The 19,619-nt window shown below is 45.6% G+C and overlaps 1 protein-coding gene across 2 annotated transcripts in view; it reads right to left on the bottom strand.

Annotated features, from left to right (window-relative positions):
- RNF216 (ring finger protein 216) overlaps window positions 1-19,619 on the bottom strand; it is a 110,507-nt gene that overhangs the window by 13,338 nt on the left and 77,550 nt on the right. For both annotated transcript variants that reach the window (XM_006906560.3, XM_006906561.3), the window contains exons 13-14: window positions 10,860-10,957; window positions 2,984-3,206 (exon numbers count right to left, since the gene is read on the bottom strand). In XM_006906560.3, coding sequence (XP_006906622.1) covers window positions 2,984-3,206; window positions 10,860-10,957 — 321 coding nt within the window. The remainder of the gene's footprint in view (window positions 1-2,983; window positions 3,207-10,859; window positions 10,958-19,619) is intronic.

Below are 19,619 nucleotides of genomic sequence, written 5' to 3'. Positions count from 1 at the left end.
CCCGGTGAGGAGGTTCCTGACACGCAGACATCTGGTTTCCACAGAGGACTCACTGCTTCTGAAATCTGTGGTGGCTCTGAGGGTTAGGCTGAGGCCTCCAGGGTGGTCTGTGCTCTCACAGGGCCGGCCGGTTACCCTGACGCCTCCTTTTGTTGGGCATATCAGGGATGCTCGGCACTGGGGTGCATACTGGTGGCTCCCAAGACCTTTTCTTTGGTGTCTAAAGTGCTGGCTCCAAGCGTTTTAAAGATACTTGGCTGAATGACCAATCTTTAAAAATCGGGAGATTTTACATTAAAATACAGATTTCCAGCCTCTCTGGAAAATCTGAAGCCACAGTGACTCTGAGCACAGTCTCATTTGGCAACAAGCTGTGGGAGCTGAGCAACAGCCGAGACGGGGCCCAAACGCTCTCCCGTTTGCCACAGTGTCCACCACGCCCTGCCGTCTCCCAGCGCTGGCCTACTTCACACTCATCAATCGTTTATGTCACTGCTCGCCCCTGTGGTACCTTGGGTCTGTGACCCCAGCCACTTGCTGTTTAGGTTTTAAGTGTGAATCTTTTTCTGCTGTTTTCCCTCCATTTTTTTTTTTTTTAAACGTTTACAGTACCTGGTATTCCTAGGTGGTCTCCCTCCAAGTTTTTAAGCACAGATATACGGCATCACTCCTTATGGCTGCATAGCATGCTAACGTGAGCATCCTCCCCGGGCTGTCCGCCACTGTGCTCATACACGAGGGAGAGAAATAAACTTCTATCTTGTCAAAGCCACTGTTATTTTTGGGCTTTCTGATCTTTACGGTCAAATTGATCCTGATTAACATAGGGATGTTTACTGATCTCTTATTCAGTCATAGTGCTCTTTCCATATTAATCACATTCATCTATAGCATACATGTTGTAACGACTTTCCCGTGTCTCAATCCACACGGTAGCCAGTGCAATCTTGAAAACTTAAGCGAGGCCCAGTCACTCCCCTCCACAAGCCTTGTAACAGCTCTGGCCGCAGTGAGACCATTGCCTGGTCCTGTGCCCGCCTCTCTTTCCTTCCCTAGCTCACCACCTGCGAGCCACGCTGGCCTTCCTTCTAGTCCCCAAACAGGCCGAGTTTGTTTTCTTTTTTCGGTCTGCCATGTTCTTCTTCCTCCGGATGCAGGTCTCACTGCAAATGCTGCCTTCCCAAGATGCCTGCCAAGGTCACGCTAAGGTCAGCCCCCCCGCTCCAGCTCCTGTCTTTGCTGCACATACACCGGCTACATGGAGGACTTCTGCAGACTGCGAGCTCCATGAGGACAGGGTCTTTGCTGTTTAGACTAGTCTTGGACACACTGAGTAGCTAATAATGACAGAATGAATGCATCTATCATTTCTCTAGTGAACGGAAATGGTATTTCTATCGTGCATTAAGTTCTTATGGGTCTGTTTCTGGTCTATGTTTTGTCCCTTTGATCTTTCTGCCTATTCCTGTATTAGTCTATATAGTTTTGATTACTGTGGCTTCATAGTAAAAATCAGTCTCATTTTCAAAATTATAGGTAATTTTTCAAGAAAAAAGTCCCACTGAATTTAAATGGGAATTACAGTAAATGTCTAGATCACTCTGGAGAGAACGAATCTCTCTACAATAGCAAGTCTCTCCGCTGAGGGACATGATGCTTCTCCACTGTCTAGGTCACCTTTACCGTCTCAAGTGAAAGCTGAGGAGTAACAGGCCAGCACTAGGCCCTTGGTGGGCTTTGGTGCATCCTCTCAAGGCCTTCCCTGAATTGGCAGGGTACTCACTGTTAGGCTGAATCGCTTGCTGGCAGAACAAATCTCTTCATGTGTCACACTGCTGTCCTTATAGAGCAACTTATAACTGTGAGTTTCACATTTAAAAATTATTTTAAGAAAAACTAATAGATTTTTATGATAAAACTTATTTAAGAACAAAGTACATTTCTCCATAGTTCAAATCTCTTTATGTCCTTCAATATAGTTTTCTCCCTATTTCTTATTAAAGCTCATTTCTAGGGTATTTTATGATTTATATTGCTCCTGAGAATGGCATTCTGTGTTTTATTTTATATCTTGCCATCTTTCTACTGCTAATAGCTTTCCAGTTGATTATTTTGTCTTCTCTCAGGTTTAAGATGGTAGATTTGCTTTTCTTCTTTACATATAAAAGTGCTTAGAACGGTATCTGACACAAGTGGGTGCCCCATAAACAGTCTCCGACATCTGTATCTTTTATCTGACTTTCTTAGCTAACTGCACTGACCAGCAGTTCCAGAACAAAATACTGCTGATAGTCTTATCGTCTTATATTCGACTTTTTGGAAATGCTTCCCTGCATTTCACTATTAAATAAATGCTAATGACTGGTTTTGAAATATGGGGTTTAAAAATGTCATATTAAATAAGTCATCCTCCTAATACTAGTTTTTAAAGCTTGAATTAAGGATGTCTGAATTTTATTAAATGTCTTTTTACCACCTAAAGACTGATCACACGGTGCATTATGTTAAGAGATCTTAATATTGAACCATCCCTGCATTTCTGGAACAATCTCACTTGCTCGTGGTTTCTATCTGCTGATTTTATTTAGGGAATTTAAAACCTATATTTATAAGTGAGATGGATCTGTAGTTTCCATTTTTAGGGTTATCTCTGTTGTGTTTTGGTATTAGCATTATGCAGGTTTTATACAAATATGTGTAATAGGGTCATTACTTTCCTATGCTCTGGACTATTTCAGATGGCATAGAAAGATTTTATTCCTTAAAGGGTGAAAAAAATGTGCTCAGAAGCTGTCGGGCATGCTGCTTTCTGAGGAGTAGCTTTTTGATTACATTCTGTTTTTTTCGGTGGTTACTGGTCTATGTATTTCCCATCTTCCCATGAATCACAATGTGTTATGTATACATAAAACCTTGCTCCTTTATGCCCCCTTACTGACATTTTCCGCCTGTGGAGCAACAGACAGCCATGTGGTTCACTCACCGTGGGGTCAGTCCAGAGAGAACATCTCGAACACTCCTGGCAGGGGGCTCCCGGAGAGCGCGGGTGCTGGCAGAAGTGGTCATACCCGTTGATGGATACTCGACAGAGGTAGCACATTTGGGCGCCGCAGCGGCAGGACATGCGGTTGCAGCCTTCAGATTTGATGAGGCCGGTCCCGCATTTGTGGCATTTTCTAATGCGGGCGGCAGTCATTTTTTCTTCACTGAAAAAAGAATACATGATTAGAGATAGCAGGGAAGAGGAAAGAAAAACATTACGGCCATTAAGTATTTATTTCTTTCCATGTATACTGTTTGCCTAGCCCGTTGGGTGACAGAGTGGAAAGAGCCTATGTTTTGGAGTCTGAGAACTGAGTTCAGTGCATCACTTGATGACCTTGGGTAAATTATCCAATTGATGGGAGACTCAGTTTCTACATTTTTAAATTGGGAAAACCCAACTTTCTGATAGTGTTTTGAGGATTACAGATAAAATACAAAGTACTCTGGTACAGTGGCTGTCACGTAGAATTTAGAAAATGACTATTCTATTTATTATAGGAATCTCTGTAGGCTTTTCGGAGAAAAAAACTCAGGGTCTTCCTAAATAAAGTGTTTCATATATACAAAGCTGGGTAACAGAGAGCCAGAAAGCCTCACACTTAGTTACATTCACACCTTGGATTTTAAAATACTTGGTATGGGGGTGAGACAGACAGAGTTGGGGATGATCCAATAGCCCATCTATGACTTCTTATTGGCAGAACCCAGCTCCATGTTGGAAGCCACTCCCAGGCCCCCTTGCAGCTAAGGGATGAGCATGCATATGACTCAATCTTGGCCAATGGGAAGCTTGTAGGGAAGCTACTTGTTTCCAGAAGCACTTTAACTGATATGGAGGGGCAGATGACTGGAGTCAAAGTGACAGGTCTTGGCTCTTTGGCACTGCTGAATTAAGTTACTTCTGCGGTGCTCTGTTCAAAACACTTGCCACTTTGGCTTATAATTGTTTGTGTGTGTGTCTTCCTCTCCTAAGCTGGGTTCCTGGAAGGTAGAGGGCAGAGGCTGTGCTGGTGTACCAAGCTGGCATGAAGTATGGTCTTGATGGGAGGTGTCAAAAGGCATTTCTGAGACTAGAGAGGAGCACGAAGAACCCAAAGGGTAGACAGTGAAACTGGGACTCATCCCACTGATCCAAGCTCTTCTCTTCCATTCAAGTAGGAACCCAGAGGGGCGACCAGGGAACTGCTTCCATGTAAAGACTAACAGTCTGAGGATGAGTTCTGATCTGCAGACCCTCTCCTAAAGCTGAGAAAACGTCACCTTCTTCCTCCTACTCCTTCTCTGCTGAGTGGCCAGGTGAGTCAGGGGCAGGCGAGTGCTTTTGTTAGATACTCAGAAGACGGCCGTGGTGATGTGCACCTTAGAAGCCAGGTGACATATTTAAAAATAGAGGAATGCATTGGGAAACTGGCTGCTATTCATTTAGGTCTAATTTTGAATGACCCAAAATGAAGGAAGGCAGAACTCTGGCTTGAAAGATATTTAAACATAGTTCAAGTTATGGAGGAACAAATGAGCTCTAAATTTTGCTGAATTGGAAACATCAACAAGGAGACAAAGTTTAAATAAAGTTATTATCAACTTAATAATATAATACACATGTTCATGATTTCAGTTACTTAGCAACTGTGAAGACACTTGTCAATGCTCCATAAGACTCTCAACGTTCCGATGAAAAAGTTTTCAAATTGAAAAGCTGTGACCAAAACGCAACTGGAATTTTCGATAGCACAGACCTCCTGCGTAAGAGCACCCTTGAGACTGAGGTGTGGCTTTCAGGGGCTGGCTGACTTCTTTCCTGGGTTAGCTGCATAGGTTGCAGTGTGGGAGAGAAGTGGCTAAAAAGAACCAAGGTTACGTATCTTTCCTGAATGTTCTTTCCTGAATGTTCGAGAAGAGGCTGCACTTGTTTGCTCTGTTCCATCATGATGTCAGCCGCCAGCGTGAAATAATAATGGGTGTGGTAGGGGAGAGAAGACACTCCCAAAGGGATGGGGAAATATATAAAGATCGCATGCTACAGTGTTCAAACAGCTATTCAGTGCTGCATGAATACCTATACAAGTCCTTTGTTTTTGCAAAAGAACAGTACTAGGTAGGGCCAGAATGGCCTCGTACCAAAAAAGGACTGCTATTATGGGATGTGGTGACTACCTATCCAGTAACATAAAAATGCAAAATTGGGACTGGGGAGAAATCAGTGGATTCTTTTGGGAGGAGGGTGATTTTGGCACTAGATTCTAAACTAGGCAGGAAGCGGCCCCACAGGATGTGTTCCTGTTCAGAACAGGAAGAGGGGGCTATGCTGCAGCTGTGTCTGCTGACCTCGTGTTCAAACAGGAAGGCTCGCTGCTTTCCTCTACACAACCAATAAAGATCTCACGACTCAGTGATTATTCTTCTCGCCCCTATTTAGTATGATGAGAACTCCTCGTTGGGAGCTCTCTTCATTTCTTGTGGCGTATACTATTCAAAATCTTAAATAGCTTTCCCTTGTGAGTGTATTTTCTAAAATTGTAATAAAATACACAAAAAATTTACAATTTTGATCGTTTTAAAGTGCACAATTCAGGAGCATTTATCTATTCCCAGTTTGTGCAACTATCGCCATTATCTAGTCCCAAAACATTTTTACCAGCTGACAAGGAAACCGCGTGCCTACTAAGCCGTCATGTCCCGTCTCTCCCTCCCCTGCAATCGCCACTCCGCTTTCCGTCCCTAGTGGCTTTGTCTGTTCTGCGCAGAGGCAAATGTCCATGTGCTCGTGAACATGTCATGCAGATGGAATCGTGTAAGTCGTAGTCTTTTGTGACTGGCTTCTTTCACCCAGCATGTTTTCAAGATTCATCCACGTTGCATCACGTACCTTCACTCCCTTTCTAGAGCTGAATAATATTCTACTCTGTGGATATACTGCTTTTTTTATGATTCATCAGTTAATGGACATTTAGGCTGTTTCCACCTTCTGACTATGGTGAATAGCGCCACCACGAACCTTCTTGTACAAGTGTTTGTCGGAATACCTGCCTCATCTCATACTGCTTGTTATGCTATGTTTTATGATTCAGCAACAATAAACTGCTTATATTCCCTGTGTGTACCCTGCTGTTTCTTGCTCTGACACTTGGCAATGGGCAGGATTCCGTGGCTCTCCGGTCCGTGGACTAAGCGCTGTATGATGGGGAAAGGAAGTGGAAGCGCTTAGAGCACCCCCGCCCACAAAAAGTAATATCAGATTCCCACGGGCATCTCTGAGATCCGTGCCACCACTGAGGACTTCAAAGATGCAGGCTGTTGACTCTCATCACATTTCCTTTTACTTCCCCGTTTGGCCTGTACAGAAGAACAGGTCCTGGAGAACAGTGCAGTACTGTAAGCCGAATGAGGTGCCGACTCTAACTGCAGCTGCTGTTCCAGATGTCACTTCTTACCAGCGCAAATAAGCATAGCCTCTGGCAAGTGGTATGCAGCTACTGATCTGGAAGATGTTTCTATTCCCTGCCCAGTAAGCAGAGCACACCAGAAGCAGTTGGTGAGGACCTTGATCATCTGTTGTCCAATAGGACAACACACTGGTCTACTATTCCAATGCAATGATACACAGACAGAACCTGGTGACCAGGAAGGAGGTAGCAGGTACCTTAATATGGTACATATTGCTAGAGAGGGGAGATAAGTCCCTGGGAAAACACAGAGCTCTGCCATCTCTAGAAAGTTCTGGTAGTCTGGGGGTCGGGTGTGTATATCAAGCCATTCCTTCCGAAGTTAAACACATGTTGCTGTATCCTGTACGCCCTACCACGAAGAAAGAAGTCAGACACGTAGGAGGCCTTTCCGGACTTCAGAATCAACATCCAGCACACTGGAATGTGCTGCTCTGGTCTATTTACTGCTGATACCAAAGGCTGCCAGGTGTACATAGGGCCCAGACCAAGACTCAGAACGCGGCCAGCAGCAGGAACTGACAGCAGAAACGGAATGGGGCTCTGCTTCGAAAACTAACCAACTCTTCTCCTAAGAAGTATGTCCTGGCTCATGACTGAGTCCTGGAGTAGGCCAGGTGCCTGACCATGGGGCATCGAGGGCCAGTACAGAGTTGGCCGACACTCCATTACCAACTCCAAGTAGAATATATATGACCAGGCCTGAGCAGGCCCTAAATGTGAGAAGTTCTCTGTTGATGAGCTCGTGTCACAGTTGTAAATCAGGGCCTTCTGCTAAAAAAAAATAAAGAGAAGTAGCAAAATACTATGGAAGCCTTATCACGTGGCAAAAACCATCTGGGTACTTTAATCTTCATACAAATCCTACATGTGGATATGCTTATGCTCTGTAATTTACAGAAGAGGAAACTGAGGCACAGAAAAATTAAGAAATTTGCTCAAGGTTCCTAACCATAACTATCCATAGTGAGCACTCAGTAACTCTGTACTGATTCAGGAATAAGACGTCCTTCTTAGGGGCAAAACGAAGGCCTGAAAAGAAGCAACAGAAATCCTCCCCTCCTCCCAACTCAAGCCAGAAGTGACCTGTCCACAGTAACAAGAACAGATTTTTAGGGGAGCTGGCTCATAAACTGGCTGAAAGATGAATTCGAATGAGAAGTGTAAAGTGTTTTAGGCAACAGCATGACTGCTGGAATTGGTATATTGTTGGACAAGACGACTTCGAGGAAAGAATAATTTTTGATATGTTCACTACTCTAAGGCCACGCCACTGATGAGGCTGGTGGCCATTCTAAGTTACAGGGCTCACCGACAGACAGAGGCAAGCCTGGATCTGAGGAAGCAACACCAGGCTTTTTTACTTGGAGTGGTATTTGTGATTATGTAATTGTATTAGTTTTCTTTTGTCGCCATAGCCTTACTGACATCTGAGAAGTCCCTTTGCTACACTAGCTGCCCTCCGGCCTCTAGAGATTCATATTTATCCCACATGCAAACTACAATCACCTCATCCCAAGGACCCCAACGATCTCATCCATTATAGCGTCAACTCAAAGTCCCAAATCTCATCTAAACCTAGTCATCACCTAAATCAGGTACAGGTGAGACTCCGGATATGATTCACCCGGACACACTTCCTCTCCGCTTGTGGGCCTGAGAAACTAAGGAAACACATTATGTGCTCCTAAAATGCAGTGAGGGGACAGGCATAGGATAATAGTTACAAATATTCTGGTTCAAAAAAGATGAAAAAGGAAAGAAAAAGGGAGTCGCCACTCCAAATCAATTTGGAATTCCTGCAGGGCGAACGCCCTCTGAGTTCGGATCTGAGAATAACCCTCTGTGGTTTGAGGCTCTGCCCTCTTGGCTCATGGCTCCACTTTCTGAGTCATCCTCCTTTTTCAAAAAAGGTAGCATATGCTCGCAGCTGAGCAGTTTGCAATCAGCCTGTTTCCTGCTTGTGGAATTTCGGGGTCGGACAGACTTCTTTCATTTCACAGTGTCTCTCTTTCAGTCCAAGCTGGCAGTGTTTTCCCTGATATGAAGTTCTCAAGAACCTTGTGGGTCGCCCATTACGTCACAAGAATTCATTCCTTTAGACATGAAGCTCATGCCTAGGTAATTCCTAGATAATCCCACCTATCTCTGGCTTCTGTTGAGATGGCTGAGGGATAACGTCCGAGATGTCTAGAGGCTCCCTGGTTAGATCGCGAGAATCCGTGAGTCACCCCCTCAGTCTCTTCAAGGAGCCTCTGTGTGACAGGACACTCTCACACTCTGCACACAGCCTTGGCTTTTTCTCTACAGCATGCTTTTCCTAACAGTGAATCTATTGATTTTAGAGTCTTTTATCATCTGGATAGGATGAGAATTTCAGAAACAATTAAGTCCTGTTCCTTTTTGTTAATAGCTCTTCCCCCTCAACTTATCTCTTTCCGCTGCATTTTCTACTCTTCAATACTTTGCTTAGAAATCTCCTTAGTTAAATGTCCAGTTTCACCATTTGCAAGTTCCACTTTCCACACAGCCGCAGGACACAAATCAGCGAAACCTTCTGCCGTGATATAAGGACGCCCTTTTCTTTTGTTCTCAACATGCTCCCATTTCCTTCCGAATCCCTATCAGCAGCGCCTTTAATGCCCGCACCTCCACCAGTCCCTTTGTAGTGATTTAAGTATTCCATATTCCCTGAGGTGACTTAGGTTTTGCCTAGAATGTTCCTCACTGACTTCTGAGCCCTCCATGCTGGAGTTTCTAATGTCCGTATTCCTACCAACAGTCTGTTCAAGGCGATCTAGTTTTTTTCTGTCATGTGTCTCGAAATTCCTTCAGGTTGTACCCATAGCCCGATTCCAAACCCACGCCCACATTTTTAGGCATTTGTTATAGCAGCGCTCCACTTCTGGTACCAAATCTGTGTTAGTTTTCTATTGCTGCTGTTAACAAAGCACCACAAATTCATCTGCCTAATATAACACAAATGTACTATTTTACAATTCTGTACGTCGGAAGCCCAGCACGGGCCCCATCAGTCTAGACTCAGGTGCTGGCAGGCTGCCTTCCCTGCTGGGGGCTCTAGGAGAGAGCTTGTTTGGTGTTCATTTGGGCTGTCAGCAGAATTCAGGTCTCTAAAGTCGCAGGACCAAGGTCCCCATTTTCTTGGTGGCTAGAAACTCAATATTGTTCCCTGCTTCTAGAGCCTATCACATTCCTTGGCTCATGGCCTCCTTCTTGCCTCTTCCAAGCCAGTGATGGGAGGCTGAGCCCTTCCCATGTCTCTCTGGCTCTGTCTATCAGTGTGTCTCCATCTGACCAGAGAGAGACTCTCTCTGCTTTTACAAAGTCAGGTGATTACTTGGATAATCCAGGATAATCTCCCCAACTCAAGGTCCATAACCTTAATCACACCCGGAAAGTCCCTTTTGCCACATGAGGTAACGTATTCACAGGTTCAGGGACATCTTTGGGGACCATTACTCTGTCTACCAACCCTGTGGTAAAGAACATAGTCAGGAGGGCATGTGCCTAGGTTTCAAGACCCTGTTATGCCACTGACTGCCTGTGTGGCCTCGGAGAAGTCACCTGGACTCTCTGTGCCTCACTTGTATTATCTGTAAAATGAGAATAACGATACCTACCTGTGGTGCAGACCTGGAGACTGCGAACTACCCCAAATACCCATTTTTCCTCCTTCATTTCTTAGTAACAAAACGCGCTGCTTACGCTTCAAATTTAAGCTGGACAGAAAACTACCCAGCTAGAGACTACATATGGTGTCTGCCCTGGAGCCAGGGTGTGCCCATGTAACTCAGTTTAGAACAGTAGGGTATGAGCAGAAGTGATATAGACATAATTTCTGTATCATTTACAAATTAAAGAAAGCTGTATTATTTAAGTCAATGTATTTAATAAATTAATATTTGTAGTGTTTGGCCATATAGGGAGTGGTCAGAGTAACAGTTCTTATTGATTGCATTAATTTTGCCTCCTGGAGGTTATAATTCTACTTCATGTCTCAATCCACCAGTATCCTGTAGGAAATACAGATGAAATCAACATCACTGCAGTCTAATCTAATTAAAACGTGTTACCTGATTATTTGTTCAGATAATAAGAGGAACCACCAAATACCAAATTACTATGTGCCAGGCACTATGTTACACTTGACCCTGGGGACAGCTCTGTGAGGCAGCAGAGGCTCAGGGTCAGGTCGCTTCCTCGAGATTACTCTAGGCTGGGGCAGCAGCAACCCACAGTACTCACTGCCCTTCTCTGCCCCATAGCCAGGTCAATGCATCTGTGCACACACGTGTGCGTGCATGCGTGTGTGTTGAGAATTTGTCAATAACCCCTCTGAAAGTTACTCACATAGATGTTCGGTACTTGATGTCATCTTTTTCAGCCAGCTCCTCACAGGTGAGGCCATTGTGCTCCTTCCAGAGTCCCTGACACTTCCTACAGGTTTCCTGGGGATGAAGCAGAGACACAGACAACTCCTGGTGAGCAGAAGCCATGCACGTTTCTGTTTGACAATAAGGAACAGGAAGCACGCTTCACTTGGAATTCTTTCAGAACGTTCTCTCCCTTTCGGCAGGCATATTTCTCAAAACATTTCTCAACAGAAAAGGAAGAATCACAAGAAGAAAGCATGGGAAAACATCCTCTCCTGAGATCAAAAGGATGTATTGCTCCCATCACCCAATGTGTATAAAGCTTTCGAAAATGCCAGGAGCCACCTGATAAAAAAAAAATCACAGATGACAGATTTATGTGATTTTGGGTTCTTAAAAATAAAATACTGCGAGCCACTTGAGGGCAGGGTCTGTTGTGGTCTTAGTGACTTTTGCAGTCCCTGCGCCCAGTGTCCCAGTGCAGGTCTGGCACATAGCACTCCCGCTGACCTGAAGAACAGTCTAGATGACGGTTACTAGGGTCCTTAAGGGACACATTCCCTCAGGCGTCCCTCACTCATCAACGTGGAGTCATTCTCTAGAGCTTAACTTTATTTATAAACATGAATTTTTAAAAAATACTACTTTTTACTCTCGGATTCTTTATAGTTTATAAAATATTTTCACACATGCTAGAAACTATATCTCATGTCAAAAACAAGAATTAAAAACGCCCCCATTAATCCAATTTAATTTCCATAAATGGAAATGACAACTGTGATAAGTACAGTAAAGGAAAAGGTGGCAGCCTTAACTACGGACCCGATCTAGTCTCGGGGACAGTGAAGGCTTGAGGAAGTGGAGCCTGAGATCTGAAAGATGGGTCAAAGACAGCGAAAGGAGACTAGCACTCCAGACAGAGGAACAGTAAGAGAAGACTGGCAGGTGAAGCCGGGCAAGTCTGGCTCCTGCAGGCGGACTGCAGAGGTGAAAACAGGCCCACTGAGACCCACGGGGGCTTTGGAGGGTGTGATGATCAGTTTGACTTCCATCCGAAGGGCGCTAGGGAGGCATTGAAAGGTGTCAAGCCTGGAAATGACATGATCGGGTTTGTGATTTCAAAAGGTCATTCTTTGTGGAGAACAGATTGGCAGCAGGAAAGCGTGGAAGCATAAAAGACGGTTAGGAAGAGACGAAGGAGGCCTAGACCTAGAGAAGGAGGTGAAGACGTGGACGGAAGTTGACTGATTTGAGTGAAATTTAAGAAGCAAAACTGGCTGGCTTGGTAATGGCCTGGCTCTGGGAGTGAGGAGAAGGAGGTGTCAAGGATGATGCCCTGGTTTCCAGTTAGTGCACCCCAAGATAGCAGTGACATGGGTGGAGCTTGGGAACAATAGAAAAGGCCTGGCTTGGGTAGACTAGGGAGGAGTGGCGTTAAGATCTGGAATTTGATCTGGGTGGTGGTGACATAAGGGGACCTGAGGGACAACCAGCACAGAGATGTCAGGCAGGGAGTTGCGTGTAAATGTTTAGCGTCTAGGAGTGGCTGGGCTAGTGGTCACCAGGAGGCTTACTAGATTATATCTTCACATCAATTTTAGAAACATTTCCTATCACTGTACTCTCCCCTATCGATCATTTTCTAATACATGCTGCTAAGATGACTCTACTAAGGGCCATGGAACTGTGTACAGTACAGGTGCTGCCATTTCTACGTGCAAAAAGGTGGGGGGGGGGATACAGTGGTAGAGAAAATCGACCTCAGAGGACACCCAAGAAACTGATAGTACAGCAGCTGGAAGGCAGGGGTGAGACTTCTTACTGTAGGCCTTTCTTATATCTTATACTATATAAATGGTTTAATTAAAAAATAAATAAAATTTAAAGGGAGAGAAGTGGAATGGATCGCTCGGGGGGGGGGGCGCTGAGAACCTGAACCACCCTTTGGTGGATGCTGTAAAAAGGCTTCAGTTGATGGGATGAGGATGGGTGGGGTGAAATGAGCTGATCGGGGGTTCTGTACTGAATGCTGTTGCTTCCAAGGGTACGAGGTCCTTTGATTCACTAACTACATCCCTGTCAGTAAACAGAGGGTCATCTGCTTTACCCACAAAATGTTATTTAAGCAGCAGAAAATGGATGAAGCTAATCAGTAAGTGACTTAATTACTACACACCAAAATGTAAAGCAGTATGAAACCCATTTTTAAAAGACCTTGTGCCTGACTATTCTGGGAAACGGGAGGAATAAACAACAGCTGGAGAATAGATGAGCTGATATCCGCATCCTAACCTTCCAAACAATACTAACCTAGCCAGCCGCCAGGAATAACGGCTGGAAAACAATGCATGGCATCTAGGTAGTGCTTTGCAGCATTCCTGTGATCCAGTTATTAATTTATGGGACTTTCTTCATCAGGGAAAAATCCATCTTCTAGGTGAGACACAAGTCCACGACAGCAAGAGGACCCTGCCAGTCGAACTGGTTGTGAGGGGTCAGCGTGAGACCACCATTTACTTCCAAAATCATAGTGGTTCTCTTACAGGTCCATGTGTGGATTTTCAGCCGTGGTGCTGCTCACTGAGGGGCCCTGGGATTCCAGAGAACAAAACCGAAATGTCTTTTGAAGAGACTAGCTAACTAGACATTGAAACCCACGATTAAAATAAGGCAAGCTAATAGCAGGCTGTGTGAATTTAACATCTGGAGCTTTCTCTTTAAAAGGTACCCTCTCTTCTAAGCACAGTATGTGTTTTACTAAATTGTAACTCTCTTCTCTCAAGCGCTGCTAGGCTTTGTTCCTAGACTCACGAATTCTTAAATGTTAGGCAGCAGAAATGTTCTTGAATGTTTCTAACATGAAGACAACCACATTTTTCGAAGTGAGGGTCATAAGAAAGTCCCAAGGACCGCTTTGGAAGGCGGACTATATTTTAACGAGTAACTTCAAGGCGCGAAGAACGAGCGCATCCTGGCTATCAAATCTAATGAGAGACCAAGCTTCCAGCCGCCGTGTGTATTTTCAGATCGGGAGGAAACGGCTGAATTCATCATCGTTCTAAATACAACGAAGAAGGCAGCTCCTTCCTTCCGGATGAGGACATTGCACGCTGGTTAATGCGTTAAGGAGCGGCTGTCAGTCCCCGTTCCTCACGACATCAGATTTCTGGTTCCGTTTTAGGTCGCCCTTAAGACACATCAAGGTTTTTGACTATTCATTAAGGTCTTAGCTTTGCAAAATAAGGAAAAGACTCCATTTCCCCTTCACTCATTTTCTGCAGCTTAAGGAATGTTTTACGGGTAAAGCAGAGGTTAAGTCTGGTTTCAGAGATCCTGTCAGGCAGCTGACATCTCCTCATATAAACAGGTTCCTCAGAGACCAGCAGACGCTGTTCCAGTCATCACCTGGTCTACACACAGCAGGGCTTCCTGCTGCTGGCAGAGAACCGGAGAGAAGATGAGACCAAGGGACCAAGTCGCCAGTCTCTGCCCTCCTTGCTCACCCTGCCTCCGGGCCTGCTCTGAAGTTGCTTGGCTCCCTGTGCATCCTGCACCTTATCTGCCTGACTCCCAGCCTTGTCGCAGGAAGTGGAATATAGTAGAAACTACTCACTCGTTTCTGAATGGTTCCTCCAGTGAGATTTCTAGACTTACTCTCTAGGGGAAGGGAGTTGCTGACCTAGATATGGGGCATGAATCCAAGGCCAGTCTAAATCTAATCTCTGAAATTCCAGGCCCAAATGACATATGGAAGCCAGCCACGTCCAGAAAGAGACCGATTTTGAGACAGGAAAACAGACAATGAGACAGATGCTGGAACCGTGGAAAATCAAAGCTCAGGCAGAACGAGCGGGCTTTCCTTCCTTTCTTTAAGAGAATCCGGGACCTTCTTTTCCCTAGGGCCAGAATGCAGCCTCCTGAGGAAGCCAGATTCTGCAGCAAACCAAGCAGAGCACAGTGGAGTTAAGTGTAACAGTGTGTGTGTGTGCGTGTGCGCATGCACGCACACACACGCACACACACGAGGGCTCGGTCAGACAAGGATTCTCTGAGGAGTTGGCATTTTCATGAGACTGAATAAAACAAGTGTCACAAGTGCTGAGGACACCAAGGTAACCAGTAAAGTACTCCTCCCATCTGGGTCAACAACTCTTTGGGAAGTACCCTTCCCAGCTACGACAGCCATTAAAGCCAAGTATACGTTCTATAGATATATTCTAAACGTAAAATCAGACCTTCGATCAAACATTTTAACAAAGAAATATATTCCATGTTAATATTTTAATGAGCATAAAAGGTTTTCATATCATTTAATAAAATTATTTTAAAGTATGATTTATTTCATCACCCCCTTTAACATTTCTATGGTTCTGCCTGTTTTGCAATATAGGCTACAACAGTAGTACATGCACATAATTTATAAACAAACACAAACACTGGGGGCTTCTGTGCTACAAAATTTTTCTGATACCGTGAGCATCACAGAATTGTGCATCTACTTCTCTAGACACTGGAAAGTCACGACAGGGTAGCAAGCTGCCTGGGCTTGCGCTTGCGAATGCTTTGATGGACTGAAGACGCTGGACTAGCAGCAGGAAGACAGATAAGCAGCAACTGGAGGAGCCGATGAAAGGGATGAAGGTGTGAGAGAAGTCTGGAGGGGTTGCTGGGTTTCTGACTTGGGACCCAGCTGGTAGAAACATGAACTTGGATCAAGTGATGCTGGAGGAGGAGCGGATTTGAGTGAGGGTGGGAGGAGAGGTGAGAACATAAGTTTAATTTTAGACTAGCATATTTATTCATTCTCCGTTATTTGTGAATTTCTATCATCTGTCAAGTGCTGCATGAGATGCTGGGGATATGGCCATAAGCAAGTTAGGCTCAGTTTCTTTTTGGAGCTTACGTTCTAGTGAAGAAAACAGACACTAAACAAACAATATATAACTACAACTGTGATAGGAACATTTCAGAGGAAACGCACCGGTGGTGTAAGTGTAACACAGCGGAGTTAAATTAGCTGGGATCAGGAAAAGCCTTAGAGGGTGTGACATTGAGGCTGAACCCTGAAGAGTGAGCAGAGTTAGCAAGTGTAGGGGAAGGGTGCTCTAGGCAGAAGAGAATGTGTGACAGCTTTGGTGAGGGAGTGGGCCTGTCCCCAGGAATGCAGAGGAAGTTGGTATGGCTGGAGCCCAAGGAGGGGGCAGGGCTGTGAGTGGACCATGGTCAATGCTGCGCGCAGGCGCCGAGGCTGGAGGGAGGGAAATGGGAAGCTAGGTGGAGTGGGTGAAGTGCGGTGATTGGATTTACGTTTTCAAAAGACCATTTTGGCGGCTGATGGCAGAGGGATGGCTGGCGAGGTTGTAGGACGCTGCAGCAACCCCGTCACTAAACTAGGGTCATGTAAAGAACTTCTAGAGAAACAACCCTGGAGTCTGGATTCTATTCTTGACCAGACTTCCTCCGTGGCCCTCCGGAAACTCCTTCCGGCACCGAGCTGCACCAACGCCAAGCCGGGCTGTGATTGCCCCGTGCCCGGGGAAATGACAACATCGATCCTTCTTTGCTTGTCAGGAATAAGAGGGCCACTTTCCCCATGTAGTTTCAGAAGGGGATTTCATTATTATTTTAAGAAGCAGACTGTTTTTCAGTTTGGGCTCTTTAGATGAGTCTTCCCCTGGAACGCTATCTATATGGTAGGGTGCATCTTTACTAAGCATTTTGAACTCACGCATCCTCCCGCTACCCCACAGATGCATCTCATTCGGTTTGCACAGCAACTCCAGACGGTAAGTACTGGATCAGTAGCCCCATTTTTTTTTTTTAAGTAAAAGAGAAAAGGAAGGCTCAGAGAGGCATTAACTCGTTCAAGGTCACAAAGCTATGGACTCGAGTTTGCTTGATTCCAAATCCACTGGCCCTTTTACTGTATTCCCACTGCTTGCCAGCATGGTGTGTGCCAGCAAGAACAGGTCATTGTTTACTGGAGAACCCATGGGCACGAGGGCATGAGACAAGCCCCGAGGTTACAATGAGCATCTTGTGTAAGAGCACAGATGAAAGACCAGCAGGGCCGCGCAGAACCGAGCGTCAGGGTGTTGAAGGCGGGGACGCCCAGCTGCAGCTGTGCGGGATGCCTGTGCCCCTCCACTTCCCGGACAGCTCGGAATGGCCCGTAAGAGGCAGAACGGACTAGGATTTCTCCATGATAACAATAGGAACCTGCTAATCACCAAGAAAGTGTAGACTGGACAGATGTGAGGAAGTAGCTGTTCCTGCTACGTTTGGCCAGCGGCTCACCTGGTAGGGTACAGAAGGAAGCGTGGTCTTCGACTACCATTAGCGGTGCAGAGACAGGCTCGCCGTGAGCATTCCATGCCAGAACCGAGTATTGGTTACTTGGCTCTTTCCTCGACCAGCCCCTGGGCTGTTACTTGTAAAAACTTGCCACTCGTTTCCCTAAGGTGGCCAGGACTAGGATGTATGAAGACTTGCTAATGACAATGCCTGAGTTCATGACCATCACCAACACTGCTCTGGGTCAAAGTTCTGTTCTGAGTGATGCTGGCCATGGAGACCATTTCTGCACCGAAAGCAGTGCTGGCACTTATCCTCCTTTGCCCCCTTCGACCAATACCTCGAGAGCCCACCATGGCGACCAGGCTATTCTCAGCATGGGATCAGTGAACAAACGCAGTCTCTGCCCACCTTGAGTCACCATTCTGGGGGAGTGGGAGGTGGCCCGACTAAAGACGAACGCCCGCTCTGCAGGAAGCCAATGAGCACCCCTGGAACTACGGCAAGGCGTGGGGCAGAGAGCAGGCAGGGCGGCGGCCAGCTCACACGGGCTGAAGGACAGCTCGTGGCATTGTAGCGCAGACCTGAAGGCTATCTGACAGAGGGGTGGAAGCAGGATGAAGAGTAGACGAGAGGAGCTCAGAGAAGCAGCAGCCGCTGTGGCCTCACAGCTTGTACAGGGCCAGCATGTTGGCCTCCTGCCAGAGCCACACGCCTGACACCCCGGACCGCGCAACACTCTGCCTACATGTTCTTTCTACCTGTGGTTCTCATTTCAAATAGCAGGGGCTCTGAGAAACCCAAGGACCCAGGCAGAAGTTGGCCTCCTTTCCCCCGCCTCCAGTGGCACTTGGCTCCTACCCTGTCACAGCACTTGTGATGGTGTCTCACGACCGCCTGGTTACAGCGCATCTCCACGGGCCACGCACTCTTTGTAGGCAAAGACCATGTCCTACTGTTCGCTGCAAACAGGGTTGGGATGGATGGTTCAATTCATCTCCTCAGAAAAGAGTTATCTTTAAAGTGTACACTTTGTGCTGCGGGGGTGCGCTGGTGAATAAGCTGTAAATCGCTAGTCGCGAGGAGCTTACAATTTACCACACTGTGCCTTGGTTTTCTTTGGATTTCTAGGCCTCGCACTAGGTCTGACCCACACAAGGGATTGAATGTATGAAAAATTAGAGACGAAGGTGGCAAGACAAAGCACACTCCTCTCCACTATGCCGGGACTTTGCACTTTACATGGGAAAAAGGCACATGAGACCTCTTAGTGGAGTGACCCCCGCCTGAAAGAACATTATTTCCTCCCTATCAGGTCTTTATAATTAAATAAAGTATAATGACGATTTTATCAGAAAACCTAGTTACTGTGTAAGACACTCTCAGGTTCATCATTAGGGTTTATGTTTTAAGCCTATGAGTTCTATATTTTTCATCGTGGTTCCTATCTCTACTCCCTAACTCCCTTCCCCAATTTAATGCACAAAACTGGAAAGATCAGTTCTCAGAGAGAAGCTAATGGCCAAATGCTTACAGATGGTGCTTGAGAAAGTATTATATATATTTCAATTAAGATGTTCTTTGTTGGTTTTCCCTTGTAGCTTTGATACATGGAAACTGATCTCTCTTCATTTCTGTGAAAAGAGCTTTACAAACAGCAGCGCCCGCCAACGTGTGCCCGTGAGAACCTCTAGTTTAGAGGAGTCAGGACTGAAAACTCAGTCAGTCCCCCTTGTACAGGTCACTTATCACCCAAGGTCAGATTACAGGTTCCTCCTGCCTCAACCCACCAAAACAAGACATCTAGCCTCTCTGGGTCCGTTTTTAAAGGACACATAAAATCCAAACATTCATCCTTGTAATGACATCTTATAATGACAAAATGACATCACATCTCTACCAGAAGCTTTCTTTTCTTCAAAGAAAATCATCTCTCTGAGGCGGGAGAATCTTTTGATTTTTAAATGAAGAAATTCAAATGTGGGCATGACCAGGCAATAGCTCTGGGCAACATTCCTGAGGAAAAGGCTTCTTTGGGGAAGATTCCATATTGTCCTTATTTTCTGATGGTCACACATGGGGCTTTTAAAAAATGGATGCATGGGATGTGCACCCTACCATTTCGCTCCTTTATCCTTCAGATTCATTAGGAGTAGGTCTAAACAAACTGGAATAGGTGGCTTCGATTTTGGTTTCTGTGCTAATCCTGCCCCCTAGGGACAGAAAGTTATAGGGGCACTAAGACCAACTGAGATTCACACTGCCAGGGAGAGGGCAACGCACGAGAAAGACTGACGTGGACAGCCACGACTGCCTGCTTCTTACTATACTACAGGGACCAGGACTTCTCAAATAAGGTGGGAGGTAAATGCTTCCTGGAAAACACGTAAGTTCTATTTCACCTTTATCAGAACGATCACAAACAAAAATACCAATTTCCCTA

Source organism: Pteropus alecto, unplaced genomic scaffold, assembly GCF_000325575.1.
Source record: "Pteropus alecto unplaced genomic scaffold, ASM32557v1 scaffold40, whole genome shotgun sequence".
Classification (NCBI taxonomy): domain Eukaryota; kingdom Metazoa; phylum Chordata; class Mammalia; order Chiroptera; family Pteropodidae; genus Pteropus; species Pteropus alecto.
Note: the sequence above shows the minus strand (reverse complement) of the source record. Positions and strands in the feature narration are given on the sequence as shown.